We start from the raw sequence: 19,453 nt of genomic DNA on the forward strand, positions 1-19,453 counted from the left end.
CCCCACGCGAGCGCGCAGGCCACGCGTGGGCGTGGAATGGACATCGGCGTAAAGATCCAACGCCTAGAAAGTTGCGTTGGAATCGTGCGGCTAGTGTGCGTTTGGCACAAAACGGCCCACGCGTTCGTATCCCTGAAGCAAACGTGTCTCTTGCACAAAAATGATCCTACGCGTTCGCGTCGCATGGATATTATGGCCCCTAAATGGAAACAGAGAGTTGCGCCAAAATGACGCTGGAACTGTGCGTCTAGCACAATTCACAATGACACGTTCGCGTGCCTCAAGCGTCCGCGTCACTCATCTCTTACCCAAGTTACGCGATCGTGTCAATCACGCGACCGCGTCAACCCCTTTCACCCTAATCACGCGATCGCGTACTCCTCGCGTTCGCGTGGATTTGAATCCACTGAATCCAAAATCACGCAAAACCCTACCCATCGTGCCCCACCCCCCATTCCCCCCTTCTCCTTCCTTCTCTGCAACCCCATACCTCCTCTGCAACCACCACCGCCGCGCCTAACACCCCAACCACCAGACAACCCCGCGACACTCCCCCTCCCTTCTTTCTTTCCTTTTTCTCCTCCCTCACCTCTCTCTCTTCTCACCCACCTCCCCCTCCGCCACTGCCCCTCCCGCCGCGGCTAACCTCAGCCCACCGCTGACCACCTATCCTTCCGAGCACCTCAACTCTTGACCCCATCTCCTTCCTCCACCCTCCCTCTCCTCCATCACCCTCAACCGCCCACCATACCATCCCTGCCACCACCTCAGCCCACCGCCGCGCCACACCTTCCATCGCCGTCGCATCAGCAACACTACCACCACTTTCTCACCATCTCTCTGCTCCATACCTCTGTTCATACACACACTAGGTTTTACCGAACACCGTTCCCTTTACCAGTTTCGTAGTTTGTTTATTTTTCAGATTCTGTTCAAATTAGGATAGTTAGAGATGCATGATTGTAGTGGATTTTAGGTGGTTAGGTAGCTAGGATGTGGTTAGTGGATTTAGGCCTGACAATTGCACCGTTCTTGTTACCTGTTTTATCTATTTCGCAATTCTGATTTTGTTGTGATAATTATATTGTTCATATGTTATTCTTCCATACTTCATGCTGCTGTTACATTGTTCCTTCCTGTTCATGCTATTTGTGTCTCTTTGCAGCATTATTTATTTTTATATGAACTACTTTATCCTGCTATGTATTTCCCAGGAACATCCAATTTTAGCCGGAATTTTGACCAATTTTCTACAGATTATTTCATTTTTTTCCATTCATGTCTTGGTTTTGGCAATTTTGATTTTTGCAATACTCAGCTACCACCAAACCAATTCATGAATGCATAGGGCTAGCATTCTTATTCCATTTGATTCCCTGGTTAACACTTTGCATTATTGATGATTTCATTCTCCTTTTCCACTTCCCCTATCTATATGAATTATCATCAGCTAACTGCAAATCTTGCTTGAATATGAGTTGCTTATTCTTTCAATCTGTGGATTTCTTGTTAACTAGGAAACCCATCATCATGCCACTTACCTTAACTGTCTTTTTCCTAACTCACCGCTTTTACTTTCTAACTTCCTTTTTACCTATTAACCATTCCAAATTTCTGACTTCTCGTTTTACTTCACTACTTTGATTTTCTAACTCAAGGCTTGATCATTGCTTTTCCTATTTAACATAAATTCCACTTATCATGTATTTTGGATTGTCATTTTCATTTTCAAACTTTTTCACTTGACCATATTCCAAAATGCACATATATTTAACTCATTTCATGCTCCTCTTGCTCTTTTTCCACTATGTGCTTATATTGCTATCATTTTATTTGCTTACGTGTTTTTCTACTTTTATTCTTCAATTATATCTTGGAATTTCTGCTTTTCAGGATGTCTGAATCTCAAAGCAGAGGAAAGGGCAAAGTAACCACTGGCAAAAGGAAAAGAGGCGAATCTTGCATGATGATTCCTGGCAGGAGAAGAATTTTACCCTGCAGGAAAAAGCTGATTAGTTGGTCCCTGCAGCTGACCCAGTGAAATTTGCAAACAAATACTGTGAGCTGAAGTACCCAGTTTTTGCCACATCCAGGAACTTGTACCTAGAAAGGACACTCAAAATTCCAGAAGAACTCAAGCAGTACACTTCAGACCAAATTAAACAGAGAGGCTGGTTCTTCCTAGAGAGAAACTTGACTGAGATCAACTCATTCTGAGTCAGAGAATTCTACTGTAACTACTTTCTATCATCCTTGGATGCAGTACAGCTCAGAGGCAAACAAATTCTAGTTATTGAGGAAGCCATAGAAGACATCCTCCAGCTCCCACCTAAATCAGATCAGCCAGACGGTTACCAAAGAGCTGAGGAGGATATGAGATTCATGAGATTTGACTGGGATGCAGTGAAACAGGCTATCACTCTTGATCCTACTGTTCCATGGGTCATGGGAAAGAGCACAGTGGTACCCAAGGGAATCAGGCTCATATATCTGAATGATGAGGCTCAGCTATGTCAACAAATTCTGAGTAACTACGCAATGCCGAGCACTCATGAGGCGGAGGTGCCAGTTGCTATGATTACCCTCATCTGGTGTGTGATGATGGGTAAGAACCTATATCTACCCCGCTTCATTCGGCATTACATGGCCAGGGTCCATGTTAGAGGCACCCTCCCATTTCTATTACTGATTACTCAGTTGGGTCGCTGAGCTGAGGTACCTTGGGAAATCGCTGATGAAAAGCCATCTGCCGCAGACTGCAGAAAGATCATTCTCCACAGCAGGAAGTTTCAGGCTCTTGGCTACCAACCTCCGTTTCTCACTGGCTCTGCTGAGGCAGCTACATCTTCAGCTGCTCCTTCCGCTTCCACTGCCCCAGTCCCATCCACTGCACCCCCACCTGCTCCTGAGCCCGTCTATTTTCTAGTACACCGACTCTTTGACCGCTTAGACCAGATGGAGCGCCGTCACCAGTAGCACTTTGAGAGGTCTGAACGTCGCAACAGGCGACGTTATGAGAGGTCTGAGCGTCGCCATATGTGACGCTATGAGCACCTCAAGCTAATGATCCGATCTAGTGGCGACATCTCCTCCGAGCCCGACACACCATCAGACACATCTGAGGAGGAGGCGAGCGATCATGAGGAGGATGCACCTACCCAGGCTGAGCAGGGAGGACCCGAGCATACTGCCCCACATCATGAGGAGCACCACCAGCAACAGACTGCTGATCCGGAGATTCCTTTACAGACAGAGCCTCTGCTTCAGCAGACCACTCCTCCTACACTTACAGAGATTGCAGACCTTCCGACTACCACTGAGACACCGGCAGCCCATCCTTCCGGAGATGACACTTCTTCACACCCAGTTTGAGTGAGCATTGAGGACGATGCTATTATTTAAGTGTGGGGAGGTTGCCATCTCTAGCATATTTTTTTGGTGAACCACTACATACTCTTATCTTATTTTGTTTAGTTTCTATATTTTATTTGCATATTTTTCTCCTTTTTTTTGCTTTTGTTGTATTTCTGCATTTTGCACTTTGGGCTGTATATATCTCAGATATTCTAGCTTAATTTGCACTCTTAGTTTACTAGTTATATATTAAGTGGATTAATTGGTATAGTTTGCCCTTTTAGCATATGATAAGTCGGTTTAATTGAAAATAAAAGAGTAAGCTAGGAACTTTAGTAAATTAAAACAATCCACACACCTTGTATATATAGCATTACATGTTAGTTAGTTAACAACATTTATTCAAGGAGAAACACTAAGATTTTAAGGGGCACCTTAAGATTTACATTGAGTTGAATGGAAACTCTTGATTTCTACTTGCCTGACATACATAACTGATATATGATTTCTGAGCTTGAGAACACACAGCCCGTGAGTTTTGAGCTTAATTGTATGGTTACTTCAAACCATAAATTTCATTCCCGTGTGTTTCACATTTCTTTTCTATGCTTGCAATCTTTATTTTGTTTTAACCTATATGTCCAATTATAGAATATAGATACATACCAAGAGATGATTGAGGCCATTATTTATAATTTTGCTCACTTATCCCAAAAGGCCTACCCTTTTACATCACCCTTGTTAGTCCCTTGAGCCTTTTGACCCCTCTTCTATTTTATAACCACACTACTAGCCATAAGCAGAAAAACAAAATAAAAATCCCAAGTTGAATCCTTGGTTAGCTTAAGATGGATATTGTGTATAATTTAAGTGTGGAAAATTTTATTGGAACATGGGATGATAGAAAAAGGTAAAGAATTAAATTGAACAAGTTATTTCAAAATTTGGGAAGCATGCTCATTGATAAACCACTATTTTATAGTTTATATTGTGTTTAATTGTGTGGTTTTGTCATGATCCTTACCCACTTATTCATCAATTTATAGTTTATATTGTGTTTAATTGTGTGGTTTTGTCATGATCCTTACCCACTTATTCATCAATTTAGCATGCATTTAGATTTCCTTCCTGAATTTATTACATGTTTGAAAATTGCTTCCTAGAGACTTTAATTATTTAATTTTAATTCTCCTTTATTCCATTCGATGCCGTAATCTGTGTGTCAAGTGTCTCATGCTTTATAAGGCATGAATGAGACGGAGATTGGAGAGGAAGCTAGCAAAAATGGAAGGAACACAAGAATTTGAGGAGATAACTAGCGAAAAGTGACGCGGTCGCATGGCTCACGCGACTGCGCGAAGGAGCGCAAATCGTGGTGACGCGGCCGCATGGCTTGCGCGGCCACGCGGATTGGAAAGCACAAGCAACGCGGTAGCTTGGATGACGCGAACGCGTGAAGAGGAAAAGCGCAAGCGACGCGTCCGCATGGATGACGCGATCGCGTGAAATGCGCGATCTGCATAATCTGCAGAATCCGAAACCAGCGATTTTGGACCCTATTTCGGCCCAGTTTTCGGCCCGAAACAGTAGACTAGAGTCAGAGAATATGCAGAAATAACGGAGACACATTCATTCAGTAGTTGAGATCTAGTTTTTCACTCTCTTAGGTTTTCTCTCTATAGCTTTTAGAATTTTAACTTTCAATTGGTCTTAGCATTGGAACATTGAGAAGAGTTATTTCCTCATCAAGACCTCATCACTCTAGTTTGTTCTCTTAACTTGGTTTTATTCTTCCATGTTCTTTGTTATGTTCAATTTTGTCATTCAGATACTTTTATGATTAATTAATGCAAGGACTATTTCTTTTTAATTTAATTTCAATTCCAATAATCATGTCTTCTTTTAATTCCCTTTCATGTGCCATGAATTCTTTATTTACAATGCGTGAGTAGTTTCATTACTTGATGGGGAATTGATTAAAAGGAACTCTGAATTGGAAGGATTGAAGGAAAATTTGTAGTTGGGTTAATTGTTGGATTGCTATCATGTCACCAACGCCAATCCCTTTGAACTAAGTGGGTTGTAACTCGTGAACAGATCTGGCATTCCAACTTGTTTGACTTTCCCTTACCTAGTAAGGGATAACCAAACAGAGTAACCATTAATTATAAATTAATCTTAGAAATCATTCCGTCAATGATAGAGATTCTAACCAATCAATTCCCAGTCAAGGCTTTCATTTATATTATTTAAAATTCCTCAATTTAAATCCCAATTTACTTAGCTCAACTTTTTGGAATATCTTATTAATAAAACAGCACACTTTTCTGCAACTCGTTGGGAGACGACCTGGGACTTAAAACTCCCAGTAATTTTAATTTAAACTTTCTATGACATATTTCTAAATTGATAGGCAGATTTTCGGTGAGTTAAGAACTATACTCGCAACGTAACCATTTTAATAAACTTTTAATTCACCAGCTTCTGCACTCCATCAATTTTTGGCGCCGTTGCCGGGGAGTTGCAATAGAGTGCTAATTTTATTAATTAGATTTTATTTACTTGCATTTTATTTAATTTTGCTACTATGAGCTGCGTGTTTCTTCTGTCAAATGACACGTTCACTTCCTGATCCGCGCTTGCTAATATTCGATCCTGAAATTGAAAGAACAATTTCACGAATAAGGTGAGAACAGCGTAGGTTAGTCCACTCTGAGGGCAGATCTGAAAGTGAATCTGAGGAAGAGACCAGCCCCCGTTCTACTGATTCGGTTGTTTTACGTGCAGAAAACATGGCAGCTAGAAGAGTTACCATTCAGGAGGAAGGAGCTCCTGATTTTACAATGCAACCGTTTCAAGCGCTTCATCCAGCGGTAGCTATGGATTTTGAAATAAAGACCGCACTGCTAAATTTGATGCCCAAGTTTCATGGCCTACCTGCTCAAGAGCCTATCAAGCACTTGAGAGATTTCTAGGCAGCCTGTTCTATTGTCAGGCGTAATGGCACTGATGAAACTTCAATTCTGCTAAAAGCTTTTCCGTTCTCTCTTGAGGGAAAAGCAAGAGAGTAGTACTACACTCAACCTCTAGCAAATGTATCCAACTGGGATACACTCAGAAAGGAGTTTCTGGAGAAATTCTTTCCATCTTAAGTTACTGATAAACTGAGGAAGGATATCTCTACAATTGTTCAGGATGACAATGAGACTCTCTTTGAATGCTGGGAGCGCTTCGATAATCTTCTGGAAGCATGCCCCCACCACATGATTGACAAAATCGTGCTACTCAGCTATATCACACAAGGTATGAGGCCCCAAGATAAGACCACATTGGAAAGTGCCAGCAATGGGTCTATGAAGAAGTACAAGACCACTGATGAAACTTGGCAATTGATCAGTAATTTAGCTGAATCTACTCGGAATCACAGACAGAAGCAAGGTCGTTCAAGGGCCGTTACAGAAGTATCTTCTGGCATAGAGACTGCTGCTCTAAATCGAAGCATCTGTGAAATGACCAACCTGCTGAAGCAAATGCAGTTAAATCAACAAGCTCAGCAAACTCAACCGCAGCAAAACCAACAACTAGTTCCACAAAGAATTTGCAGAATTTGTGCCGATTACAGTCATTACACTGATGAATGCCCGCAGCTCCAACAAGAAGACAACATGGTGGCATCCACTCACAACTTCTATGACCGCCCCAACCAAGGGTACAATCAAAGTGGAAATAATAACCATGGATGGCAGGACAATTCAAACCAGAATTGGAGGGACAACAATAATAGGGGAGGCAGAGATAATCAGGGAAATCAGAGGTGGAATAATTACAACAACAGGCAGCAAAATCAACCTTACCGAGCATCTCACCTGAGGCAAAACCAAGGACCACCGAACAATCAGCAGCAAACCTCTCAAATTACTCATTCTTCTGTATCTTCTAATGAAGATTTATTACAAGCTTTTGAGAAAAGACAACTGGCCATGGAAAATACCATCGTGAACAGTATTAACGCCAGTCTGAATGGTTTCACCTCTACTCTGCAAGCTTTTATGACACAACTTGGTTCAACAAAAAATTCCAGTAACCAACCTTCAAGCACCACTGGAATCCCCTCTCAACCATTACCCAATCCAAAGGAAGGCATTAATTCCATCACCCTGAGGTCCGGAACCACACTGCAGAAGAGGAATCAGGAGGAACCAAGCTCACCAGAATACGCCTCAGCTGAAGAGGTGGTAGAAATCGAAGATGTTTCAGAGGAAGAGGATATATAGGACATAGCTGAAGAAGATATAGCTCAACCACAGGAAGAAGCACAAAAAGGTGCAGGCACCACAGAAAACACTACTCCCATCCCATTTCCACAACTTGCAAGGAAGCCTAGGAAGCAGCTGGAACCTGATCCTAAAATGGTAGAAATATTCAAAAAGGTTGAGGTAACTGTTCCCCTTTTTGATGTTATTCAGCAGGTACCTAAATATGCAAAGTTTCTAAAAGACTTATGTATCCATAAAGACAAAATTAATGAATTAGAAACTATTCCTTTAGGTAGTTCTATATCTGCTTTAATGGGAGGATTACCTGAAAAATGTAGTGATCCAGGTCCTTGCATAGTTAATTGTACTATTGGTGGTGTAGTAATTTATGATTGCATGTGTGATTTAGGAGCATTGATGAGCGGATATTTTATACGCTTTTTGGGGGTAATTTCATGTAGATTTTAGCATGTTTCAGTTAGTTTTTAGTAAAATAATATTAGTTTTTAGGCAAAAATTATATTTCTGGACTTTACTATGAGTTTGTGTGTTTTTCTGTGATTTCAGGTATTTTCTGGCTGAAATTGATGGAGCTGAGCAAAAATCTGACTTAGGCTGAAAAAGGACTGCTGATGTTGTTGGATCCTGACCTCTCTGCACTCGAAATAGATTTTCTGGAGCTACAGGAGTCCAATTGGCGCGCTCTCAAAGGCGTTGGAAAGTAGACATCCAGGGCTTTCCAGCAATATATAATAGTCTATACTTTGCGCAAGGATAGACGACGTAACTTGGCGTTGAACGCCAAGTACATGCTGCTGTCTGGAGTTAAACGCCAGAAAAACGTCATGATCCGGAGTTGAACGCCCAAAACACGTCAAAACCTGGAGTTTGACGCCAAGAAAGGCCTTTACACGTGGAAAGCTTTAGTCTCAGCCCCAGCACACACCAAGTGGGCCCCAGAAGTGGATTTCTGCACCAATTATCTTAGTTTATTCATTTTTCTGTAAACCTAGGTTACTAGTTTACTATTTAAACAACTTTTACAGACTTATCTTGTACCTCATGACATTTTCAGATCTGAATCACATACTTTTTGACGGCATGAGTCTCTAAACTCCATTGTTGGGGGTGAGGAGCTCTGCAGCGTCTCAATGAATTAATACAATTCCTTTATTTTCCATTCAAACACGCTTACTCGTATCTAAGATGTTCATTCGTGCTTAATTGTGAAGAAGGTGATGATCTGTGACACTCATCACCTTCCTCAATCCATGAACGTGTGCCTGACAACCACCTCCGTTCTACATCAGACTGAATGAATATCTCTTAGATTCCCCAACAGAATCTTCGTGGTATAAGCTAGATAGATGGCGGCATTCATGAGAATCCGGAAAGTCTAAACCTTGTCTGTGGTATTCCGAGTAGGATTCCGGGATTGAATGACTGTGACGTGCTTCAAACTCCTGAGGGCTGGGCGTTAGTGACAGACGCAAAAGAATCAATGGATTCTATTCCAACCTGATTGAGAACCGACAGATGATTAGCCGTGCTGTGACAGAGCATAGGAACGTTTTCACTGAGAGGATGGGAGGTAGCCATTGACAACGGTGACACCCTACATAGAGCTTGCTATAGAATGGGTTTTGCGTGTGGAGAAAGGATTTCAAGGAAGAGTTGAAATTCAGAGGACAAAGCATCTCTAAAACTCCAACATATTTCTCACTACTACACAACAAGTAACGCTATTATTCCCTATTATTTTAACTTACAATTTTAAATACTTTGGCTTCTTACAAATAAATCCAAATAACTTTATTAGCCTCCTGACTAAGATTGATAAAATAACATTGATTGCTTCAAACCAATAATCTCTGTGGGATCGACCCTTACTCACGTAAGGTATTACTTGGACGACCCAGTGCACTTGCTGGTTAGTTGAACGGAGTTGTGAACATACTAAAGATCAAAAGATAGAAATCACAATTTCGTCCACCAAGTTTTTGGCGCCGTTGCCGGGGATTATTGAGTTTGGACAATTGAAGGCTTATTTTATTTCTTAGATTAGGAATAATTTATTTTTATTTTTATTATTATAGAGTCATTAAATCTTGATAGGATAGTTTCTTTTCAAAAATTTCTTTTCAAAATTTATTATTTTTCGTTATTAGTTGCTAATTTTCGTGAGTTTAGTGTCTTGTTCTAAGTTTGGTGTCAATTGCATATCTTATATTTTTCTTTAAAATTTTCGACTTGTGTTCTTTGTTCTTCATTGATCTTCAAGTTGTTCATGTTTATTTTTCTTGTTTGATCTTTAATTTTTCTTGTTCTGTGTCTTTTCTTGTTTTTCTTGTGCTTTTTCAAAACATTAGTTTTCAAAAAATTTATTTTATCCATAAAAATAATACATCTTTAAAATACGTTACATTTTTTTAAATCAGTTGGTTATAGCGTTGGCTTATGTTCTTGCCAATTGGGCACCAGTTCTTTTGAAAATCTTTTTTCAAAAATAATTTTTCTTGATCGAATCTTGTGCCAAACTTTAAGTTTGGTGTTTTCTTGTTAATCTCCTTATAATTTTCGAAAATTTTCTTAGAGTTTTCTAAAAATTTTAAGTTTGGTGTTCTTTCTTTTGTTCTTGGTGTTCTTGTGAATCTTCAAGGTGTTCTTGGATATTTCTTGTGTCTTGATCTTAAAATTTTTAAGTTTGGTGTTCCTTGGTGTTTTCCCTCCAAAAATTTTCGAAAATAAGGAGCACTAAATCTAAAAATTTTAAATCTTGTGTCTTTTGTGTGTTTTTCTCTTTCATCATAAAATTCAAAATTAAAAAAAAAATTTTATTTTCTAACCAATTTTAAAACTACTTTTTCGAAATTTTTAATATAAAATTCAAATTTCAATTCCAAATTTTTCGAAAAATTTTTCACAAAATATTTTCAAAATATTTTTTTTATATATATTTCGTTTTATTTATTCCACTTTTATAAAATAAATAAAATCAACATATAAATTATCCCTTGTGATCTAGTATGGAAGCAAGTAGGAATGAACAGTCCAAGAGGACTCTGGGGTCATATGCTAACCCCACTACTGCTTCATATGGGAGTAGTATTTGTATACCTTCCATTGGAGTTAGTAGCTTTGAGCTGAATCCTCAGCTCATTATCATGGTGCAGCAAAATTGTCAGTATTCTGGTCTTCCACATGAAGAACCTACAGAGTTTCTGGCACAATTTCTGCAAATTGCTGATACAGTACATGATAAGGAAGTAGATCAGGATATCTACAGATTATTACTGTTTCCATTTGCTGTAAAAGATCAAGCTAAGAGGTGGTTAAATAACCAGCCTAAGAACAGCATAAAAACATGGAAACAGCTGTCAGAAAAATTCCTGAATCACTATTTCCCTCCCAAACGGATGACACAGCTAAGGCTAAACATCCAAGGCTTCAAACAAGGAGATAATGAATCCCTTTATGATGCTTGGGAGAGATACAGAGAGATGCTAAGAAAATGCCCCTCTGAAATGTTTTTAGAATGGGTGCAATTAGACATCTTTTACTATGGGCTTACAGAAAAAGCTCAGATTTCTCTAGACCACTCAGCTGGTGGATCTATACACATGAGAAAAACAATTGAAGAAGCTCAAGAGCTTATTGATACAGTTGCCAGAAATCAGCATCTGTACCTAAGCAGTGAATCCTCTGTGAAAGAAGAAGCTAAAACAGTAACTGCAGAACTCAGTCCAGTGGATCAGGCTAATGAATTCAATCAGCAATTAGATTTTCTAACCCAGCAGCTAGCCGAATTCAAGGAAATATTACAGGAAACAAGAATGGCCAACAGGAACATGGAAGCACAATTAAAGCAGACAGAAAAGCAACTGTCAAAACAAATAACAGAAGAATGCCAAGCAGTTCAATTAAGAAGTGGGAAAACATTAAATACCTCACTTCAAAACAGCAGGAAACCAAGAAATGAACAAGAGGATACTCAAAATCCCTCTGAGGACAATCAGAGCCCAGAAAGGAACAAAGCTGGCGCTGAACGCCCAGAACATGCTCATTCCTGGCGTTCAACGCCAGAAACAAGCATGGATCCGGCGTTGAACGCCCAAAGGGAGCATGGTTCTGGCGTTCAAACGCCAGTAACAAACAAGGAAGTGGCGTCTAACGCCACTCCAGCTCCCATCACTAGCATTCAAATGCCAGTGGGGAATCAGTCACATACAAGTGCTGACCCTTCTAAAAAGGCTTCCCAACCCACTTCTGTAGGTAATAAACCTGCAGCAACTAAGGTTGAGGAATACAAAGCCAAAATGCCTTATCCTCAAAAACTCCGCCAAGCGGAACAGGATAAGCAATTTGCCCGCTTTGCAGACTATCTCAGGACTCTTGAAATAAAGATTCCGTTTGCAGAAGCACTTGAGCAAATACCCTCTTATGCTAAGTTCATGAAAGAAATCTTAAGTCATAAGAAGGATTGGAGGGAAACTGAAAAAGTCTACCTCACTGAAGAATGCAGTGCAGTCATTCTGAAAAGCTTACCTGAGAAGCTTAAAGATCCTGGGAGCTTTATGATACCATGCACATTAGAGGGTAATTGCACCAAGCAAGCTTTATGTGATCTTGGGACAAGTATCAACTTAATACCTGCATCTACTATCCGAAAGCTTGGTTTAACTGAAGAAATTAAACCAACCAGGATATGTCTTCAACTTGCTGATGGCTCCATTAAGTACCCATCAGGCGTGATTGAAGACATGATTGTCAAGGTTGGGCCATTTGCCTTTCCTATTGACTTTGTGGTGCTGGAAATGGAGGAGCACAAGAGTGCAACTCTCATTCTAGGAAGACCTTTCCTAGCAACTGGCCGAACCCTCATTGATGTCCAAAAAGGGGAAGTAACCTTGAGAGTCAATGAGGAGGAGTTCAAGTTAAATGTTGTCAAAGCAATGCAACATCCAGACACCCCAAATGACTGCATGAGTGTTGATATTATTGATTCTCTGGTAAGAGAGGTCAATATGGCTGAGAGTTTGGAATCAGAGCTAGAGGACATCTTTAAAGATGTTCAGCCTGATTTGGAGGAGTCAGAAAAGATAATAGAACCTCTGAAAATCCCTCAAGAAGAGGAGAAACCTCCAAAACCCGAACTCAAACCATTACCACCATCCCTGAAATATGCATTTCTGGGAGAAGGTGATACCTTTCCTGTAATTATAAGCTCTACCTTAGAGCCACAGGAAGAGGAAGCACTAATTCAAGTGCTAAGGACGCACAAGACAGCTCTTGGGTGGTCCATTAGTGATCTTAAGGGCATTAGCCCAGCCAGATGCATGCACAAAATCTTGCTGGAGAATGACGCCAAGCCAGTGGTTCAACCACAAAGGCGGCTGAATCCAGCTATGAAAGAAGTGGTGCAGAAAGAGGTCACTAAATTACTAGAGGCTGGGATTATTTATCCTATTTCTGACAGCCCCTGGGTGAGCCCTGTCCAAGTTGTCCCAAAGAAAGGAGGCATGACAGTGGTTCATAATGAAAAAAATGAACTGGTTCCTACAAGAACAGTTACAGGGTGGCGTATGTGCATTGATTATAGAAGGCTCAATACAGCCACCAGAAAGGATCATTTTCCTTTACCATTCATAGACCAGATGCTAGAAAGACTAGCAGGCCATGAATACTACTGCTTCCTGGATGGATATTCAGGTTATAATCAAATTGCAGTAGATCCCCAGGACCAGGAGAAAACGGCGTTCACATGCCCATCTAGAGTATTTGCATACAGAAGGATGCCATTTGGCCTGTGTAATGCACCTGCAACCTTTCAGAGGTGCATGCTCTCCATTTTCTCTGATATGGTGGAAAAATTTCTGGAAGTCTTCATGGATGACTTTTCAGTATTTGGAGACTCATTCAGCTCCTGCCTTAACCATTTAGCACTTGTTCTGAAAAGATGCCAAGAGACTAACCTGGTTTTAAACTGGGAAAAATGTCACTTTATGGTGACTGAAGGAATTGTCCTTGGGCACAAAATTTCGAACAAGGGAATAGAGGTGGACCAAGCTAAGGTAGAAGTAATTGAAAAATTACCACCACCTGCCAATGTTAAGGCAATCAGAAGCTTTCTGGGGCATGCAGGATTCTATAGGAGGTTTATAAAGGATTTTTCAAAAATCGCCAAACCTCTGAGCAACCTGCTAGCTGCTGACACGCCATTTATCTTTGATAAAGAATGTCTGCAGGCATTTGAGACTCTGAAAGCTAAATTGGTTACAGCACCAATAATCTCTGCACCAGACTGGACATTACCATTTGAACTGATGTGTGATGCCAGTGACCATGCCATTGGTGCAGTATTGGGACAAAGGCATGACAAGCTTCTGCATGTCATTTACTATGCCAGCCATGTTCTAAATGATGCACAGAAGAATTACACAACCACAGAAAAAGAGCTACTTGCAGTGGTTTACGCCATTGACAAGTTCAGATCCTATTTAGTAGGATCAAAAGTGATTGTGTACACTGATCATGCTGCTCTTAAATATCTACTCACAAAGCAGGATTCAAAACCCAGACTCATCAGATGGGTGTTGCTTCTGCAAGAGTTTGACATAGAAATAAGAGACAGAAAAGGGACAGAAAATCAAGTAGCAGATCACCTGTCCCGAATAGAACCAGTAAAAGGGGCGTCCCTCCCTCTCACTGAGATCTCTGAAACCTTTCCGGATGAGCAACTGTTTGCCATCCAGGAAGCGCCGTGGTTTGCAGACATTGCAAACTACAAGGCAGTGAGATTCATACCCAAAGAGTACAGTAGGGTGCAATCAAAGAAATTAATCACAGATGCAAAGTACTATCTTTGGGATGAATCATATCTCTTCAAGAGATGTGCAGACGGAGTAATCCGTAGATGTGTGCCTAAAGAGGAAGCACAGAAGATCCTTTGGCATTGCCATGGATCACAGTATGGAGGACATTTTGGAAGTGAGCGAACAGCCACAAGAGTCATCCAAAGTGGCTTCTACTGGCCTACTCTCTATAAAGATTCCCGTGCATTTGTGCTTAATTGTGACAGTTGCCAAAGATCAGGCAACCTACCTCACAGCTATGCCATGCCTCAACAAGGAATCTTGGAGATTGAGTTGTTTGATGTATGGGGCATTGACTTCATGGGACCCTTCCCACCATCATACTCAAACACTTATATTCTGGTGGCAGTGGATTATGTATCCAAATGGGTGGAGGCTATTGCAACACCCACCAATGACACTAAAACAGTGTTAAAATTCCTCCAGAAACACATCTTCAGCAGATTTGGTATTCCTAGAGTGTTAATCAGTGATGGGGGCACTCATTTCTGCAATAAACAGCTTTATGCTACTCTGGTTCGTTATGGAGTTAGCCACAGAGTAGCTACTCCATATCATCCACAGACTAATGGGCAAGCTGAAGTCTCAAATAGAGAACTCAAAAGAATCCTGGAACGGACTGTAATTAACCGTAGAAAGGATTGGGCAAGAAGCTTGGATGATGCTCTATGGGCATACAGAACAGCATTCAAGACCCCTATAGGGACCTCTCCATACCAGCTTGTGTATGGAAAGGCATGTCACTTGCCAGTGGAACTGGAACATAAGGCCTACTGGGCAACCAGATTCCTAAACCTTGATGCCAAATTAGCTGGAGAAAAACGATTGCTTCAGTTAAATGAGCTAGAGGAATTTAGACTCAATGCTTTCGAGAATGCAAAGATTTATAAAGAGAAAGCGAAAAGATGGCATGATAAGAAATTGTCATCCAGAGTCTTCGAGCCGGGGCAGAAAGTTCTGCTATTTAATTCTAGGCTCAAATTATTCCCCGGGAAATTAAAATCCCGGTGGAGAGGTCCATATGTCATTACAAACGTATCACCATATGGATACATAGAGCTTCAGGATAATGACTCTAACAAAAAGTTCATTGTTAATGGACAAAGAGTCAAACATTATCTTGAAGGCAATTTTGAGCAAGAATGCTCAAAACTGAGACTTGATTAAAACTCAGTAATAGTCCAGCTAATGACATTAAAGAAGCGCTTGCTGGGAGGCAACCCAGCCAATCACAAAATTTAATTTTATTCGTATTAAATATTTTACAGGTAGATGTCAAGGTATCTTCAAGGTGAAATAGCAAATGGTTGAAGTCACAGAGTTACAGGGAAGTTTGGAAGCTCACTGGCGTGAAAAAGCCAGTAAGAAATACTTTGGGCGTTAAACGCCCAAAAGAAGCTCCCACTGGGCGTTTAACGCCAGTAAGGGTAGCCATCTGGGCGTTAAACGCCAGAAAGGAGCATCTTCTGGGCGTTAAACGCCAGAAAGATGCACCTTCTGGGCGTTTAACGCCAGTCTGCTAGCATCCTGGGCGTTCAGAAAAATGCCCAGTGACGAAGGACTTTCTGGCGTTCAACGCCAGAAAGAAGCACCAGATGGGCGTTGAACGCCCAGGAGAAGCAACATGTGGGCGTTGAACGCCCAAACCATGCACCATGTGGGCGTTTAACGCCAGGATGGTGGGAGGAGGTACAATTTCGTTTCTCTTCATATTTTTTCAAACTTTTTATGTTTCAATTCATGATTTCTTGCATAAACATATTCCAATTTATTATTTTCAATTCCAAAAATTTTGGATCCTAATTTCTAAAATCCAAGTTTACAAATGTTTTAGATATATCTTAACCCAAAAAAACAAATGGCTTTTAAATCCAATCCATCATCTTTTCAAATTTGTTTTCAAAACTTAATTAATATTTTTTTTAAAATCTTTTTCAAAAGTAAATTTAAAATTTTATCTTTTAAATTATTATTCATATCTTTTCTTTAAAAAATTATATCTTTTTCTTATCATATCTTTTAAAATCATATCTTCTATCTTATCTCTTTCTTATTTTTCGAAAATATCCCACCCCCCTCCCTTTATATTGTATTCGGCACCCTCCTCATCATCACCATTCCCCATTGCTCTCCTCCTATCCCTCTTCTTTCTTCTCTTTTGCTTGAGGACAAGCAAAGCTCTAAGTTTGGTGTGTTTTACCCGTGATCACAAAAACTATTGTGTCTCTTGATCATGGCTCCTAAAGGGAAACAACCCAACCCAAGAGGCAAGAAAGAAAGCAATCCAAAGCCACTTTGGAATCAAGGGAAGTTCTTAACTAAAGAACATTCAGACCATTACTACAAGATAATGAGTCACAGATCTGTGATCCCGGAAGTCAGATTTGATCTGAAAGAAGATGAATATCCGGAGATCCAAGAGCAGATTCGAAACAGGAATTGGGAAATTCTGGCCAATCCTGAAACGAAAGTGGGAAGGAACATGGCAGACAGAAAGGCAAAGAATCATTGGAGCGGCTCTCTTTGATCATAAGACCGTAGTCAGAGGAAAGATCATTCATACCAATGCTGACAAGATCAGGGAGATATTCAAGATTCCTCAACTGAAGAATGACCCAGACTCCTTTAATAGGAGAATGATGAGGGTCAATAAAGGATTGGACAAGATCTTGGAAGATATATGCGTCCATGGAGCCAAGTGGACTACCAGTACAACTGGCACCCCAGTTCAACTCAAAAGAGAAGATCTAAAACCAGTAGCTAGAGGCTGGCTGGATTTTATTAGTCGCTCCATATTACCCACCAGCAACCGTTCTGAAGTTACCATCAAAAGAGCTGTCATGATTCACTGCATCATGCTGGGAAAAGAAGTGGAAGTCCATCAGCTGATCTCATGTGAGCTATATAAAATTGCAAACAAGAATTCTAAGGACGCCAAATTGGCTTATCCAAGCCTAATTTCTATGCTTTGCAAAGATGCTGGAGTGAAGATGGGAATAACTGAATATATCCTAATTGAAAAGCCCATTACTGGAATATCAATGGTCAGACAACAGCAACAAGATGATTCAACCAAGAGGAGAGCACAAGAAGCCCTCCCTGAACTGCCCCAATTCGAATATTGGGAACATCTTGAGGCTTCTATTTCCAGATTGCAAGAAGCTATGGATCAAATAAAGGAAGAACAGAATAATCAAAGTAGCATGATTTGCAAACTGCTCAAGGAACAGGAGGAGCAAGGGCGTGATCTAAGGGAGCTGAAGCGCCAAAAATTAATCCCTGAAAAGTGCTCCATGGATTAAAAGAACATCTACTACTCAAAACAACAGGTTGCTGAGTTCCAATTTTCCTGCTTTAATTTAGTGATAGCGTTTTTATTTTATTGAAATTCATCTTAGGAGATATTTAGTAGTAATTAGTATGTCTATTTTGATTTTATTTCCAATTAAGCTATAGTTTATTTTTCTCATCATCATCAGGCATAAATAAAGTAGTAGATTTTATTTTAGAATAAAGAAGTAATCTATATTTTTCGAGTTCTTAATAATAAAATTTATAATTAATTATATGTGGTGGCAATACTTTTTGTTCTCTGAATGAATGCTTGAACAGTGCATAATATGTACTTTGAATTTGATGAATATTGGCTCCTGAAAGGATGAGGAACACGAAAAATATTATTGATGATCTGAAAAATCATGAAATTGATTCTTGAAGCAAGAAAAAGCAGTTCAAAAAAAAAAAAAACACAATATTCACAAGCCATGGGCACTAGCCAAGAGTAAAAAGGATCCAAGGCTTTGAGCATCAACGGATAGGAGGGCCCAAGGAAATAAAATCCAGGCCTAAGCGGCTAAAACAAGCTGTCCCTAACCATGTGCTTGTGTCATGAAGGTCCAAGTGAAAAGCTTGAGACTGAGTGGTTAAAGTTGTGATCCAAATCAAAAGAGTGTGCTTAAGAGCTCTGGACACCACTGACTGGGGACTCTAGCAAAGCTGAGTCATAATCTGAAAAGGTTCACCCAGTTATGTGTCTGTGGCATTTATGTATCCGGTGGTAATACTGGAAGACAAAGTGCTTAGGGCCACGGCCAAGACTCATAAAATAACTGTGTTCAAGAATCAACATACTACACTAGGAGAGTCAATAATACTATCTGAATTCTGAGTTCCTAAGGATGCCAATCATTCTGAAAATTTAAAGATACAAGGAGATGCCAAAACTGTTCAGAGGCAAAAAGCTACAAGCCCCGCTCATTTAATAAGAATCTGAGCTTCAATTAAAACTCGGGAATATTATTACTTCTTTATTTCTGTTAAAACCTATTTTATTTATCTAGTTGCTTGAGGACAAGCAACAGTTTAAGTTTGGTGTTGTGATGAGCGGATATTTTATACGCTTTTTGGGGGTAATTTCATGTAGATTTTAGCATGTTTCAGTTAGTTTTTAGTAAAATAATATTAGTTTTTAGGCAAAAATTATATTTCTGGACTTTACTATGAGTTTGTGTGTTTTTCTGTGATTTCAGGTATTTTCTGGCTGAAATTGAGGGAGCTGAGCAAAAATCTGACTTAGGCTGAAAAAGGACTGCTGATGCTGTTGGATCCTGACCTCCCTGCACTCGAAATAGATTTTCTGGAGCTACAGGAGTCCAATTGGCGCGCTCTCAACGGCGTTGGAAAGTAGACATCCAGGGCTTTCCAGAAATATATAATAGTCCATACTTTGCGCAAGGATAGACGACGTAACTTGGCGTTGAACGCCAAGTACATGCTGCTGTCTGGAGTTAAACGCCAGAAAAACGTCATGATCCGGAGTTGAACGCCCAAAACACGTCAAAACCTGGAGTTTGACGCCAAGAAAGGCCTTTACACGTGGAAAGCTTTAGTCTCAGCCCCAGCACACACCAAGTGGGCCCCAGAAGTGGATTTCTGCACCAATTATCTTAGTTTATTCATTTTTCTGTAAAC

General features: G+C 40.3%; 1 protein-coding gene across 1 annotated transcript; it reads left to right on the forward strand.

Annotated features, from left to right (window-relative positions):
• Positions 1 to 6,146: 6,146 nt before the first annotated feature.
• LOC130981880 (uncharacterized) lies at positions 6,147 to 7,628 on the forward strand. The gene is made up of 3 exons (XM_057905625.1): positions 6,147 to 6,227; positions 6,549 to 7,022; positions 7,101 to 7,628. The coding sequence occupies exons 1-3, from the start codon at positions 6,147 to 6,149 to the stop codon at positions 7,626 to 7,628; spliced, it is 1,083 nt and encodes a 360-aa protein (XP_057761608.1).
• Positions 7,629 to 19,453: the final 11,825 nt, after the last annotated feature.

The sequence above is a fragment of the Arachis stenosperma genome, chromosome 1 (genome assembly GCF_014773155.1).
Source record: "Arachis stenosperma cultivar V10309 chromosome 1, arast.V10309.gnm1.PFL2, whole genome shotgun sequence".
Taxonomy (NCBI): Eukaryota; Viridiplantae; Streptophyta; class Magnoliopsida; order Fabales; family Fabaceae; genus Arachis; species Arachis stenosperma.